This window comes from Pipistrellus hanaki (assembly GCF_964339955.1).
Source record: "Pipistrellus hanaki genome assembly, chromosome: 16".
Taxonomy (NCBI): Eukaryota; Metazoa; Chordata; class Mammalia; order Chiroptera; family Vespertilionidae; genus Pipistrellus; species Pipistrellus hanaki.
In genome coordinates this window covers 19,891,506-19,908,207 of record NC_140518.1, presented here as the reverse complement: position 1 = coordinate 19,908,207, position 16,702 = coordinate 19,891,506, and the positions used below count along the sequence as shown (strand labels likewise).

The 16,702-nt window shown below is 35.4% G+C and overlaps 1 protein-coding gene across 2 annotated transcripts in view; it reads right to left on the bottom strand.

The window, feature by feature from the left end:
* The window catches only part of MED13 (mediator complex subunit 13), a 91,887-nt gene that overhangs the window by 15,007 nt on the left and 60,178 nt on the right, over window positions 1-16,702 (bottom strand). For both annotated transcript variants that reach the window (XM_084861637.1, XM_084861638.1), the window contains exons 12-21: window positions 15,829-15,950; window positions 14,106-14,196; window positions 13,759-13,973; window positions 12,290-12,486; window positions 9,998-10,908; window positions 8,404-8,565; window positions 4,759-4,982; window positions 2,694-2,883; window positions 1,012-1,471; window positions 257-476 (exon numbers count right to left, since the gene is read on the bottom strand). In XM_084861637.1, the coding sequence (XP_084717763.1) occupies window positions 257-476; window positions 1,012-1,471; window positions 2,694-2,883; window positions 4,759-4,982; window positions 8,404-8,565; window positions 9,998-10,908; window positions 12,290-12,486; window positions 13,759-13,973; window positions 14,106-14,196; window positions 15,829-15,950 (2,792 nt within the window). The remainder of the gene's footprint in view (window positions 1-256; window positions 477-1,011; window positions 1,472-2,693; window positions 2,884-4,758; window positions 4,983-8,403; window positions 8,566-9,997; window positions 10,909-12,289; window positions 12,487-13,758; window positions 13,974-14,105; window positions 14,197-15,828; window positions 15,951-16,702) is intronic.

Below are 16,702 nucleotides of genomic sequence, written 5' to 3'. Positions count from 1 at the left end.
ATTCAATGTACTTTGTGCAATCTTTATTTTCCATTATTACTGTGCTTCCTTTTATTTTCCATTATTATTATGACACAATTGCAAAGTCTGTCTTTTATAAACTAAGATTTCTAGTATAATATCACTTAAAATAAAATCTACATAATAGAATCTGGCTTTTACAAAATCAATTTAGGCAAAGACTAGTATCTTTGCAATGTCTATCAACATCCAATGGTTTTATATAAATTTTATCTGCAACATTTATCATTCTTACCTGTACAGAAACAGTACTCTTAATATGAGGAGGAAGAGTCTGGACCATTTCCAGAAAGCATCGAAGTAGCCCCAAAGTCCATACATTAGAAGAATTAGTGCTCTCATCTTTATTTTCATATGTAAAAGGATCAATTATATAAACGACAATTGCAGGTGGATAAGTGATTGCATGTGAGTCACCATCTGTGGGGATACCCACTTTATCCCGATCCATCGTGCTAAAATTCAAGGTAGAAATGACAGTTAGGAAAAAAGTTGTACTATTCCTTTCTTGGGGAAGCATTAAAAGCAGTTTTTAATACCTCATCCCCTATTCAGAGAACCTCTCTAAAATTGAAAGACATCTCTTTCTCTCCAAAGAGAACTATAAACAACATATATACAATTTCATGGTGTACGAAGATCTTTATGTTGAGATCTTGCATTAGAAAAGAATTATTTAAATCTATAGAGCAGGGGTGGGAATGGCCAGCCTGCAGGCCATAAAAGTCCTGAGAAATCATTTGGTCTGGTTCATAGGTCAACACTCAACCACTGAACCACACCGGCCGGGTAAGCCTGCTAATTTTTTAAAAGATGTTATGAAGAGTCTTCATTATAATTTTATAAGTAAAATACTGAACATTATAACAACTACAATTTCACTGATAAGACCAAAAAACTCTTTATGTTCATTCATAATTACTGTGTTATTCAGACAAAAAGAAGCATCATATATTTATATTTCTGCAAAATTAGTGCATTTAAAAGTACCTTTCAGATACATCAGGATGTGGCTGAGTGGGAAGAGAAGATGATTCTCCAGAAATCCCAGCGGTTTGTAGAGCTGATGACTGTTGCCCTCCTAGCTGGCCATTCTGAACTGTACTCGCTTGTGTAGACATGGATCCTGTAGCACTACTGTTCAAACTGCCAAAGGGTGGAAACGAAGGTAGTTTATTTGATACTCCACTATTCAAGTTGGAGGATGATGAAGATGAAGTTGAAGTTGTGGTCAAAGTTGAATTAGCTGTGGCAACTGAAGAAGACATGGTAACACCTGAAGTCACTGTCATAGTGCTGCTCGCTGCAGATGCTAGGGTGGCAGATGGAGTATTAGCATTTCCAGTATTTGTCATCTGAGGTGGAGTAATCAAAGATTGACTTGTAGGGGCAACTAAATTTGGCTGGGAAAGTAGAGAGCTGTCCAATGGCTGGGAAGCAAGATAAGGACCTAAAGATAATAAAAACAGGTAGGGTGTTTAATTCTTTATTTCACTGATTGGCTCTTTATTTATTAAACTATGTGAATAATATCTAATTGATGCTTTTTTGGTAATTACCCTTCCTAAGTTGCTTGCTAAGAATGTAGCATATATAGCTTTCTATTTTCCTACAAACTGAAGAAACATAATTTAAATGGAATTGAAAAGGATAAACCAGCATTTTCATATAAAATAAAGAAATGGATTCTATGAAAGTATAATAAAGTTCTATTTCCTAGGCATAATTAAATATAAATAACAGTATCTAGCAAATTTTTATTAAGCCATTCAAAGGGTTCCTAAATCACAAGTTAAATGAATATTGACTACATTAGGAGCTAATTAGATATAAAAAGGAGAAATGTTATCATGAGGTTCAAATTATAGGAATATCTAATGAGATTCAATATTTTGGTTAAATCTATTTAATCTTTGGATTAAGTCTAAATTAAGTCCCATGGTATTTAATTAAAGTGTTAAAAGAAGCAAGCCTTCATCTTAAACAGCTATCATTTTCTTAGTTCCAACAAAGAACTGTTTTTTTGTGTTGTAGAGGAAATTACAAGTTATTTGCTCTCTAAACCATAAACAAATCAAGAATTTTTTTTTTAATATATCTTTATTGATTTTTTACAGAGAGGAAGGGAGAGAGATAGAGAGCTAGAAACGTCGATGAGAGAGAAACATCGACCAGCTGCCTCTTGCACACCCCCTACCTGGGATGTGCCCGCAACCAACGTACATGCCCTTGACCGGAATCGAACCCGGGACCTTTCAGTCCGCAGACCGACGCTCTACCATTGAGCCAAACCGGTTTTGGCACAAATCAAGAATCTTAATGTTAAAAAGTCTTAATGTTAATAAACTTAAATAAAAACAAATTCATCAGATCCTACAGAAGCAACAAAAAATTGCTTATAATCCACAATTTCCTTCTACCTGATAAGATCCCTAATACAGGGTTCATTAAACTTTTTCTATAAAGGGTCAGGTGGTAGTTATTTTAGGCTTTACGGGTCAGTCTCTGTCAAAACTACTCAGATCTGATCTTGTAGCACAAAAGCAGGCCTAGGCAATATGTAAATAAATGAGCATGGTTGTGTTTCAATAAAATTTTATTTACAAAAACAGCTGGAGGACTGGGCCATACATTCTAACACTGGCCTTATATAATAAATTCAAATTCAATACCTAGGTCATATCTGCAGACTTGTGCATAAAGCTTGAGTTTAGAAAATGCTTCATTGTTACCATCAGCTGTCTGAGAAAACCATTCTGCTACCAACTTTTCTGATAGTTTCTTTGATGCAGTAGATCCAACTCTCATGATCCCATCTGCCAACAGTCGAGAAATAGGTCTATGTTGACCTAATCGACAGGACTACAAATATACATACAGAAAGCAGAATTAGTGAAATTATCATAGTATTTAAGTACCTATTAAAAAATAAAGCATTTCAGATATTTAAAATAAACTATCCCTTATACTTAACATTTGGGATAAGAATATCAAGGGTAAAATGGTGCCATAGATCTTTTTCTTTTGTACAGTAGAAATCCATTAAATTTCTTTTAAAATTAAAACATCTCAAATGAAATTAAACAACTAGATAATAATAATGGCACTATAACTTTATGCCTTGAATAATGAAAAGGTGAATACAGAAATAAGTGAGCATAAAAATGTAGTCATTTTAAGCTGTGAATCTATCCCAATTCATCTACATAAATACATATATCCTTAAATTAAGCAAAAGCAAAATAAAAATTATTATTTTCCACAGTTAAGAATTTGCTAAAATGGTCTTTAAAAAAAAAAAAGACTTATACAACTACACTATGAATTTGCCAGCTCTCCCTCCAATTCTGTGGGCTACTGATGTCTGTTGTAAGAAGCCTACTATCAAGTAAGTTTGCCATACTTGACTAAGAAAATTTAGCCCTAGCTGATTTTGCTCAGTGGATAGAGCGTCCACCTGCAGTCTGAAGGGTCCTGGGTTTGATACTGGTCAAGGGCACATGACCGGGTTATGGACTTAATCCTGAGTAGGGGGCATGCAGGAAGCAGCTGATCAATGATTCTCTCTCATCATTCATGTTTCTATTTCTCTTTCCTTCTCCCTTCCTCTCTGAAATCAATAAAAATATATTTTTTAAAAAAAGGAAATCTAGATAGGATTTCCTTACTATAAGCCTTTCAATGGCTCAAAAAAATCTAATATGAATAGTGAGTCTTTATATGGTAATATAATACACAATGTCTTCTCAAACCTATATAATTGTGGAGCTTTCCTCTGGGAAGATTTTGCAGGACTAGTGTTCTATACAACACTCTTTGGGAAATACTTATTTCTACAAAACACACAACATATCTTATAATTAAGTGGAACTTTTATAAGAAGTTAAGCCAGCACAAACAAACAATTATAAAAAAAAAAATTTTAAAACTGGATTTCCAAGCATTTATGGGAAAAGGAAGGTGTAATGAATTTAAGACTTTATGTTCCACAGCATTTTAAATTTGCAATCATTGCATTCAGTAAAGGACATAATATTAGACTTATAACTTAAAAAATTAGTCAAGAATTTCAGAAATGAAATAGATCTTACAAAGATCTAGCATAACTTTATTTTATGTATGAGGAAAGTGAGGCTTAGTGTTAGCACCTGAGATCCTAGAGAATTAAGACTAGAATTTTTGTAAGTGTAATTTTCCTTGGCTATTCAACAATGCTGCCCTTTGCTTTAGAAAAATATTCTCTCTCTCTTTTTTTGTTGATTTTTAGAGAGTAGAAGGGAAAGGGAGAGGTAAAGAGAGAGAACCATCAATGTGAGAGAAAGATACATCAACTGGTTCCCTCCTGCACATGCCCCGACCAGGGCTAGGGATAAAGCCTGCAACCGAGGTATATGCCCTTGACCAGAATCAAAACCAGGACCCTTTAGTCCTTGGGCTGACGCTCTATCCAGTGAACTAGCTAGGGCAAAAAATATTTTCTTAAATGAGACCATATATACTCTCAATTTCCCCCCCAATAAGGCAATTTCCACTATTACCCATGGCACACACATCTAACTAAGGGTGTAGGTCAAATCCTGTAAGAATGTAACTGGCTAGTATGAGAAATAAACGACATCAAAGAACTTGACATCATTACTATTCTGTCCCAATCAACTGAACTGCCCAGTATAATTTATGTCTAAACATACAAATAATAAAGCAGTTTAAAAATGCCACATTTTTTAAAACACCTACCTCATATATTGCAGTAAGATCCCTAAAAAAACTTTTGGCTCCATTTAACAAAGCTTCATTTTCTGGACATAGTACAACATAAGCTATATCTCTTTGAGATCCATAGGGTTCCAGCATAAGTCTCTCCCAGTAAGGAAGAGCAAATGGAGAAAGCACCAGAAAATCATAATCATAACTCAACAAAAACGTGGGGATTGGCAGTGGTTCTGGAGATTCATCAGTTCCTAAATAAGAAAAATATATTTGAAGAAAACATTTTAAAGTAGTATGTCTTTTATTGAAATGTCGAAAGTACTAAGTCATTATTAGTAGTAAAAATACTTTATTAAAGACTAAAATACTTAAAGCCAGTGATTGAGGCTTTTCCACAGTTAAGAATTTGCTAAAATGGTCTTTAAAAAGAACATATGAAAAAGAAAAAAAAAAGACTTATACCTTAATTTAAATGCAAAAAATAATTAATCTCAATAAAAAAACTTAGAAGTATAAAAGAAAACATGGGAAGAGAGTTTTATTTTTAAATCTGGACTAGGAAAAGCCTTTCTAAGCATAACATAAAACCTATCCATTTAAAAATCAATTAATCTTACTATATTAAATTTTAAACTTTGGTATTAAAAAAAACAACACAATAAAGCAAAATGATTAGCAGCAAGTTAGAAGAATGATTTGCAATGTATATGAAAAAAGAGTTACTATCCTTACCATTTAAAAGGGAACCATATAAACCCATAAGAAAATGACCAGAAACCTCATAGAAAAGTGGATACAGTATATGAACAAAGTTCACAGCACATAAAAAGATGCTCATTCTCATGACAAATTAAAATAATTAATAGCAAACAATTATAACACTATGTGTTTGGTACTGCTCAAAGATCTTTATTTTTAATGAACTCATTTAGCTTTCACAAAAACTATACAAGGCTGATACTAATATTAATCTAATTTTAGAGATGAAAAAGCAGGAATAGAAAAATTAAGCAACTTTCTTTAATCAAAGCCTAACATACAAGAAGTGGCAGAAGTGGGATTAGAAACCAGGAAATCTTCCCTCACAGTCTATACTATTCTACCTCTAAACTATAATGAAACAACCATTTTCACCCATCTACTTAGCACCCTACTGGTAAAGGTTTGGGGAACAGACATTTTACTGGCAGAAGTTTAAACTGGTATTATAAAGAGTACTTTGCAATATTTAAAAAATATATACACACATGCTTTAAAAGCCAGACATGTTTGAATTCTAGAAAAATAGTTGTAATAATAATGATGGAAACTGCCAAGCCAGCATGGCTCAGTGGTTGAGTGTCGACCTATGAACCAGGAGGTCATGGTTTGATTCCCAGAAAGGGCACATGCCCAGGTTGCAGGCTGGATCCCCAGAGAGGGGCATACAGGAAGCAGCTGATCAATGATTCTCTCTCATCTTTGATGTTTCTAACTCTCTCTCCCTCTCCTTTCCTCTCTGAAATCAATAAAAATATATATTTAAAAAAAAATGATGGGAACCATCTATTCATCTTTAATAATAAAAGTATAATATGCTAATTAAACTGGATGCCCTTCCAGATGGCCTTCTGGACAAATCTGTGGTGGTAGGAAGCCAGGCAGCCATGGTGGCAGCAGGGGCTGAACCTTTGCACATGAGTGTGTGTGTGCATATTAGTGTGTGTGTGTGTGTATTAGCTTCATATATATATATATATATATATATATATATATATATATATATATATATATATATATGTATGTATGTATATGTATGTATATATATGTATATATGTGTATATATATATGCAAAGTATCCCCTCAGAAGTTCGACCGGGAGTTTAATCACTTGCTATGATGTGTGCTGACCACCAGGGGTTTGCATGGAATGAAGGAAGGCCAGAAGCCAAAAAGTCCTGATAAGCCCCGATTGCCAGCCAGTCCTAGGGACCCTACCCATGCATGAATTTTGTGCACCAGGCCTCTAGTGTGTCCATAAGCAGTATCTTTCCACAAGATAATATCATGTGGAAAGAACAGAATACAGGCAGCCGTTAAAACAAGAAAAACCTCTGTATGTACAGTAAAAACTTGGGTATTGTGTTATGTGTGTGTCTACTATTTTGGTGATGTTTTATAAAATATATTTCTATTGATTTCACAGAGAAAGAGAGAGGGAGATAGAAACAGAAATATCAATGAATAGAGAGATCATTGATTGACTGCCTCCTGCACACCTCACACTCTGGATCGAGCCCACAACCCGGGCATGTGCCCTGACTGGGAACTGAACCATGACCTCCTATTTCATAGGTTGAAGCTCAAACACTGAGCCACACACCAGCTGGGCTCACCACTGATGTTTCTCTCTCTCTCGCTCCCTATCCCTTCCTCTCTGAAATCAATAAGAATACATAAGGAAAAAAAAAAAGTAAAAATATATAATTAACCTCAACTTTTCACTGAATGTAAAGTTATGTATGGGATTGAAACTATTTAGTCATTAACAAAAGAAGAAAAAAATATGAGAAAATAAACTATTTTTGCATATATATATAATGCATTCTAAAACCATGCACAAAAGTCAGAGATTTCAATGTTAAGAACTATCATTCCAGACATATTTTAAAAGCTCCAATTATATCCCATTATTTAGAGCCAACCTTCAACCAATACTTCAAACAAATTTTTTTAAAATATATTTTTATTTATTTCAGAAGAAAGGAGAGGGAGAGATAGATAGAACATCAATGATAAGAGAGAAATTGGATCAGCTGTATCCTGCATGTCCCCTACTGGGGATTGAGCCTGCAACCAGATCATGTACCCTTGACTGAAATCGAACCTGAGAACCTTCAGTCCACAGCCAATAGTTTATCCACTGAGCCAAACTAGCTAGGGCAATTCAAACAATTAAAAAAATATATATATATTGTATTTTTATTGATTTTTTACACAGAGGAAGGGAAATAGATAGAGAGCTAGAAACCTCGATGAGAAACACTGACCAGCTGCCTCTTGCACACCCCCTACCAGGGATGTGCCCACAAACAATGTACATGCCCTTGACCGGAATCGAACCTGGGACCTTTCAGTCCACAGACTGACACTCTACCACTGAGCCAAACCGGCTTCAGCAATTCAAACAATTTTTAATGTTCTTTTTTATTATAGTTAACCAGAAATCTACAGTGCACGTACCATATTGGGAGTGTTCATTTGCTACTCTTATCACAGCTAGGAAATTTGTCTTTTTTTTTTTAAATGAGACCTTGAGAACCTTTATCACTAATATTAATTACTTGCTCCTTTTTACCCATTTTTTCAATTCAATTTTATAAAATGAAGGTTTACAACAAAAGTGATGCTCAATCTTTTTTAAAAATTTGGCAATGATTCTTTCTACATATAAAATTGTACTGGTAAGTCTCAAGTAAAAACAGATCTAAGTGAAACTGTTATTTCTGATGTACCAGTACACTGAATGCTGTAAATGTTCAAAGTAAGAAAGGCTAAGATTGACCCACACTGCCTTACGTCAAACATATGCCACAAAAATATTTAAGGGAAACAACTGTGCTTATTCTAATTGGGCATAGAAACTGAGAACTGAAATAAAAGTAGTCCATATACATACTATAAATTACTTACCATAAGAGCCTCGGCCAGCCATCTTATGAAATTGTTGCCAAGTGAGAGGACCTTGAACCCCCCAAGGCCTTACTGTCCTTTTTTTCTGAATAGCATCCTGAAGAACAGGGTGAAGAGATAGGAGCATTCGAAGTATATCCTGTGAGCACTGCATACTCACATCTATAACCATTAAAAAAAGTAAGTAAGAATTCTGCTTGACATAATTTTATACATAGAAAACGCTAAAGACTACATACACACACACACACACACACATACACGCACGCACGCGCGTGCGCGCGCGCACACACACACACACACACACACAAAAAAAAAAAAAAAAAAAAAAAACCACATTAGAAATAAGTAAAAGTGCAAGGTACAAAATCAATATACAAAAGAACTGCTGCATTTCTATACCTAACAACTCTCGTCTTCACCATCCACAACACAATAGCAAACACAAAAAGGATCATGTTAGTTTTCTACTCAAAATCCTATCTAATAAGAGAGTAATATGCAAATTGAACATCACTCCAACACACTAGATGGCTGCCCCCTTGTGGTCAAAGATGGTTGCCCCCATGTGGACACAAGATGGTCAGCAGGGGAGGGCAGTTGGGAGGGACCAGGCCTGCAAAGGAGGGCAGTTGGGGGTGATCAAGTCTGCAGGGGAGGGCAGTTAGGGATGACCAGGCCGGCAGAGGAGGGAAATTGGGGGTGACCGGGCCTGCAGGGAAGGGCAGTTGGGGGGAACCCAGGCCTACAGGGGAGAGCAGTTTTTTTTTTTTTTTGGGGGGGGGGGTTCCAGGCCTGCAGGAGAAGGCAGTTAGGGGTGATCAGGCCGGCAGGGGAGCAGTTAGGCATCAATCAGGCTGTGAGGGGAGTGATTAGGGGGTAATCAGGTTAGCAGGCAGAAGTGGTTAGGGGCAATCAGGAAGGCAGGCAGGCAAGCAGTTGTGGGTTCCATCCTCAGTTGGGGTGTGTACAGGAGGCAACGGGTTGATGTTTCTCTCTCCCTTTGATTTTTTTTTTTTTCTCTCTCTCTATCTTTTCCTCTCTCACATAAAAAAATCATATCCTCCGCTGAGGATAAAAAAATAATAAATGTCACACTCTTGTCTTTTTCCACTCCTCTACCAGCTTTTTCTTCAAAGCACTTGTCACTATGATATTATATAATTACTTATTTTTCTATTTTTGTATTCTTCACTAAATTATAGGCTCAAAAAAGTTAGAAGATATGTTTGTTCAACACTACTTTATAAAACAGGCTGAGCACATACTAGATGCTCAATAAGTAATGAGTAATATTAAATAATGCAGACATCTAGCAACTTTCTGCTAACTAACATGTGTAAAGTACCTTTTATACATCTACATAAATACATAATTACAGATTTACAATAACCCTACTTTTATTTTGAAATTAAACTAAACTGCTAGGAGATTTTTCCTTTGAAAATGTCATTCTTAAAGGAGTTTTAAGTCCAAATTTAAGTGTCTCTGTTGGCTACTTAGAAAATGCCTTTAATACTTTCTCTTAAGAAAGAAAAGCCAAGTCATACATCCAACGGAAAACAAACAAAAATTGTTCAGTTAGCATACTCACCATTTCTTTTGGACCAGGGGTGTAAGCATGAACTTTTCACAAGCACTTCATCAACTTTTCCTCCTGACATGTTATCCATGAACTGACGCCCATGTTCTAATGCAAGGTAGCAATCATTGCAATAGTCCCGCTCTTCAACACGTACCCAATTGCTAACTACACCAATTTTAGGAAAAGGATCTTTGTCTGTTGCTCCAAAGGGTGAAAATAAATTAGTGCACTGATCTTGTAACAATAATATCAACTCATCAGGCAATTTTTCAGATTCCTTTAGTCCTCCATTAACATGTTCAGTAGTCCTGAGAGCTTCAAAACGTTTTTCTGCTTCTTTGCCACATTCAGTGTTGCGTCCTATGATATCTAGTTCATCTTCAAGAAATAATCCTGAATTGTTTCCAAATTTTCTGTTCATAACAGCACTGAAGCCACAGGTACACCTATACTGTGCTTCCTGCGTTGGATCTGGAATGTAAACTCCAACATCGGCACCCTTGATATTCATGTTGCAGACACAGATACAGCAACTATCAAAGTTACAGTCTCTAAACAAATTCATAACTGATTCTGAAAGAATGAGGTTTACATAAAGACTGTGTGCCTCTGGGATGGAAGGAACAGTTGCAGGTTCAACAGAATTAAGGGGTCTGCATGTGGATGGGGTGGAAGCTGGTGAATACAAGTCTGAATTTTCATATTTGACTGAACCTTGGGCACTAGCAGGTCCACCAGCTCCACGAGGAGTCCTGGGAGTCCTGGGAGTCCTTGGAGTTGGAAACCTAGGGGTAGATGGAGAAGGAAGAATTCCTGCTCCACTGTTGCTAGGAGGTGCGCTGCTAGGAGGCATTCCAAAAGAAGTATGAGTTTGAGGTGTATAAGCAGGGCCATATTCTTGATCCACTGTACTTCCGTCACTAGCATCACCAGGGTAGATGAAAATCAAACATAAAGGAACATATTAGTAATGTGAAAACTAAAAATATCCCAAATGTTTTTCAGTAACAGTGAAAATTATAAAAATACAATTAGTGCTAAAATTTCAAGTACAATTAAAATGTATTTCTGGCCAAAACAGGTTTGGCTCAGTGGTAGAGCGTCGGTCTGCGGACTGAAAGGTCCCAGGTTGGATTCCGGTCAAGGGCATGTACATTGGTTGCGGGCACATATCCAGTAGGGGGTGTGCAAGAGGCAGCTGGTCGATGTGTCTCTCTCATCGACGTTTCTAGCTCTCTATCCCTCTCTCCTCCTCTCTGTAAAAAATCAATAAAATATATATTTTTAAAAAAATGTATTTCTCGTTAATATATTCACTCTAGGAGATTATTGTGGGCTGAGGACCAACCAACCAATTCCAAAATTATAAATAAAATCTGTATGCACCTTTTTGACACCTATATATTTCTTATACTACAAATATCCATATTTCATGAATTCTCAGATGCCACTGATTGTAAAATAAAATCCTAATTTTAGAGATGTCTGTAGAAAGGGTCTACAGCAATTTTAAGATAATACCAAATATAAGATAACTCAATTTCACATTCTTTAAATTAGAAAACTGTGTGAAATATGACAAATGTACACATAGGAGTCATTTATAATTTTAGACCAAAATAGGAAAAAAAAGAAAAAAAAGAAAAAAAAAAGAAAAAAAAAAAAAAAAAGCTTTTAAGACAAAGAATCAAAGCACAACAGTTTTAAGTTTTCTAATAGTTTATCCATGTCCAGCTAATCCTTACAATATAATAAAGGCCTAATATGCTAAGTGTTTGGTCATCTGTTCAATCAACCAAAGAGTACTATGCTAATGATATGCTAAGGCCATTCAACTGCTTGCTATGACATGCACTGACCACCAGGGGATAGGCACTCTGACCAGTAGGTTAGGTTGCTGCTGGAGTCTGCCTGATTGGGACTGAGCAAGATGAGCTGGACACACCCAGGAGCCCTCCCATAGTCCCTCCTCAGCTGGCCAGCCTCCCGTGTCCCTCCCTATCCCTCATTGTGCACTGGTGGGGTCCCTCGGCCTGGCCTGCGCCCTCTCACAATGCAGGACCCCGCAGGGGATGTTGGAGAGCCACTTTTGGCCCTATCTCAAGGGCAAGGCTGAGGGACCCCACTGGTGCACGAATTTGTGCACCAGGCCTCTAGTACCATTATAATTTATTAATCAGAAAATAACTTTTAGAATTTTCAAAAACCAGTATATTTTTTCCAGGAACCAGCATAATTAAAAAACATTAAAGCTAAATAAATATTCATATACTGTACCAATAACATAAATCTAAACCATACCTGTCTTTGATGAACGGCATTGCAGGCCCTGAAGGAAGCAATTCCAGTTTTCCAACAGTCCAACTCTGACGGTAAATACACTCTTCTGGCAATTTAATAGGAGGCAGGCATTGGCTTGGTAGAGTTTTTAAAGGTGCAAACATGGAACATCCCACTAGAACTTGACAATTTTCAGGCTTGTAGACATAAGAAAAATCCTACAATATAAAGACCATAACATTCAGAACCTTATCTTCCATGGGGGGAAAAGCAAACTGATTCTAGCCATTTTTTTCCTTTCTTGAAACAAAATAATAAAATGTAAATATAATTTATTTTTATTTATTTTTATTTTTTTTAAAAGAGAGAAAGGATAGGGGGAGAAGGGAGGTAAGAAGATTTGTTGTTCCATTCATTTATGCATTCAATGATTCATCTTGTATGTGACCTGATTGGGAATTGAACTCACAACACTGGCATATTAAAACAACACTCAAATCAACTGAACTACCTAAGCGGAGGCAATTCTATTTTTTTCCTAAATACATTCTTTTCTTTTTAAAAATTATGTTTTTATTTATTTTAGAGAGGAAGGGAAGGGAGAGATGTTTTCATCATGGAAACATCAATGATGAGAGAATCATTGATCAGCTGCCTCTTGCACCACCACCACTGAGGATCATGCTCACACCTGGCCATGTGCCCTGAGTGGGAATCAACCAAGACCTCTTGGTTCATAGGTTGACACTCAACCACTGAGCCATGCCCATGAGGGTGGAGCATCTTAAATATATTCTTTTTTTAAATTTAAATTCTTTATTGTTTAAAGTATTACATGAGTCTCTGTCCTCCCCCATTGACCTCTTCCCCAGCTGCTCCCACTCCCCAGCACATGCCTTCACCACCCTAACTGTCTGTGTCCATTGGTTATGCTCATATACATGCATACAAGTCCTTTGGTTAATCTCTTATCCCCTCACTTCCTCCACCCCCATCTTAAATACATATTTAATAGTGTCACAATTCAGTCTTCAAATTTGTAAACTACAAAACTGAATCAAATTTGTTAAATTAAGTTTAGTGAATATTGGTTAATAATATTAGATACATTTCACATGTACAACATTGCAATTCAGTATCTGTATACTGCACTGTGTTCACCGCCCAAAATCTAGTTTCCTTCCTTTACCATATATTTGACCTCTTTACCCAATTCGCCCTCCCCGCTCAGCACCCCTTCTGCTCTGGTAACCTGTTGTATCTATGAATTTATTTTGTTAGTTACTTTACCTTTTGTTTTATATTTCACGAGTGGGAAGTACATGGTATGTCTTTTTCCATCTGAATTATTTTGCTTAGCATAATACCCTCAAGACCAATTCATGTTGTTGCAAATGGCAGTATGAAATGAATTTTGAATATAGTTATAAACTAATTCTATATGGAAATATAGAAGCAAATTATTTTTTCTAGAAAAATAAAATACTTACTTTAATTTCAGAAGGTTTGGGGCTACAGAATCCTTCATCAACCTCAATTTTGAACTGTGCTCCTGTACTACAACTATTTCCTTCTAAAACAGTTCCTCCAGGTGTTGTATCCATATTACCATATTCTTTATTATTCATATTCATTGGGGAAAATCCCATTATATGTTGTTCCAATGACGGTGGTGTAGGATACATTTTATGAAGATCTGCAGTGCCTATATTTAATAAAACACACATTTTAATATAACACTCTAAAGAGGTTAATCTATTTAAAACAAAGGTGTAGAGAATTTTGTTGACATTAAAAGTTTGCAGATTTATCTGGAGCACAGAATGGGGAAGCTTACTTATGCAAGATAACGGGTCCAGATTTCCTGTCTTTGATTCCTTGCAGTTGGATTTATCATCTGATCCATTTGCCAGTTTTTTAGATCCAGGCTATTGGAAACAAAAACAAAACACCTACATATTTATATTTATTTCAGGTTTTATATACAATGGGATCTCAAGATAGTAATCATTCAGATATGACTTGAAAGAAGAGTCCATTCATGAAAATCATATTTTGAAGTTGTGCTAGAACCAGATACATACTAGCTATGATTTAAAAACATAAAACACATTTTAGGCAATCAATAAACTCAGATTAGTTTCTCTATTGATTTCATAAACTTCCAAATTAACAGAGGAAAAAGTTCCTTCAAAGAAAATAACCCATACTTTCAAAACACTTAGAAGCAAAAATAACTCTAACTTAAAACCTATTAAAATAAAACCTGAAATAAGAAGGGTTATAATTAATATCAGATTTACTTCTTAGTAAAAGATAGAAAGCATCTTAAAGACATTAGTTTCCTACATAATCAATATTCCTTCTGATTTCTTGTTTACACTTTTACCTTAATAATCTCCTTAACCTTGTACCAGTAAAAATGCTACAACAGGTAAACTAAGCACAAATTTCAGAAGATATCATATAACAAAGCAAAAGGATCCCTAACTAAAAATAAATTTTAATACATTTTATATAATATAAAGCAAACCAAGTTTCAGTATCTCTAATCTGTCAATTTTTTTAGAGCTGATAACTTGGTTCCTGTTAGCCACTTTGTCAAAAACACATAAACTAATATCTGATTACAACCTTTTTACCTCAAAAGAGCCACAGCTGATACATGAATAGTAGCAGAAAGTATAAAAGTATCAAAAGTTTAGGGATATATTTACCCAGTAAATGGTATCCTACATTTACTATATGATGGGATATAAAATAAAAGTTTATATATAGCTAAATCTGGCTTATGTCACTTAATTGAATACACCAAATGTGCAGATATGTGTGTGTATGTATATGAGGAGAGAGGATTAAAAGTATATATTATATAGGACAAGAAAAACCAAATGTACTATATAAGTTTCCAAGCTACCTTTATGCAGATGAAAAAGGAATTCCCTTTTATGATAATGCAGCACCCAATTCATTAATTTGCCAGAGACTTGACATTCTAGGGAATCTCATTTTAAGCTTTAATTCCTTTATCTTCACCTTTCTCTGCAAATGGGTGTTAAAGATTAAATGTTACTTTTTCTTCCTCTTTATTATAGTATTTAGCTGTCTTATAATAATGACTATTTTTGTCAAACAAATTCTAAAGAAGTAGTATTCCTTAATAAATTGGCAAGGCATGTAATTTTAATGTTAATCACTTCTTCTGTAAACAAGTCAATTCTGGGGTCATTTCTGAACTAGAGGGTCCAAGGTAAGGAAATAATACTATTTCCTAAGAACTGTGGGAAAAGAACATATGGCAGAGCTCAAATAAAGTTTAATCATACAAGTCCTTCAAATATTCAAAACAAAGAAACAATGTGTGTACATAACAGACACTATGTCAACACAGCACAAACATGAAGCTAAAGAAACACAACCAATTAATGAAATTTTATTATAAAGTATTCCCTATCGTTCAAGGGCTAAAACAGTATTCAATCACATATCACTTCTGAAAAAATTTTTAAATAAAATCAAGGGGAAAAACTTATAACCTTAATCATTAACACGATACTCACTGTTAGTTCATCTTCATCAGAATTGAAGAGATTATCGAGGTCAGTATATGAGACAGCCAGGTCTGAGTCATAAATTAAACTGGTTGAAGGAGGACGAGTATGACTAGTAGGACGTAGAGCATCTACATTTGTCAATCAAGAAAGTAAATAAATAAATTATACTACTGACCAAATAAGTATTTTTCTACCTATTTAAGCTAGATATATTATAATAGTATTTTACATTTATAAGGGTATGATACAATAAGATGATTGTATTTGTGATTTGTTTAAAATCTATAATTTTTTTCACATAAAAATGTAAACAATTCTATTAGAATAGAATTAAACACACATGCAATTTTATTTTTCTATCCTCCTGAATGTAAAGGAAGCAGAGTACAAAGATTAAATGCTCTAGCTCAAGTCAGACAGACTGTTACTCAGAATTCCAACTCCTACAATAAGAGTATTACCCTGGGCAACCGAATTAACCTCTCTGTGCCTCAGCAACTGCAGAAATTAAATGTGAGAGATTGTAGGGAAAGCACTTTGCCCAGTGCCAGGCATTTAAATACTAAATAAATATTACCTCTTAGGTAACCTTCATTTCAGTTCTAGAATTTTATTCCCCCTTTTTTTCCAGTTTTAGAGGGGGAAAATATACTACTTAAAAAGAACTGCAGCCGAAACCGGTTTGGTTCAATGGATAGAGCGTCGGCTTGGGGACTGAAGGGTCCCGGGTTCGATTCCAGTCAAGGGCATGTACCTTGGTTGCGGGCATATCCCCAGTAGGGGGTGTGCAAGAGGCAGCTGATAGATGACTCTCTCTCATCGATGTTTCTAACTCTCTATCTCTCTCCCTTTCTCTCTGTACAAAATCAATAAAATATAT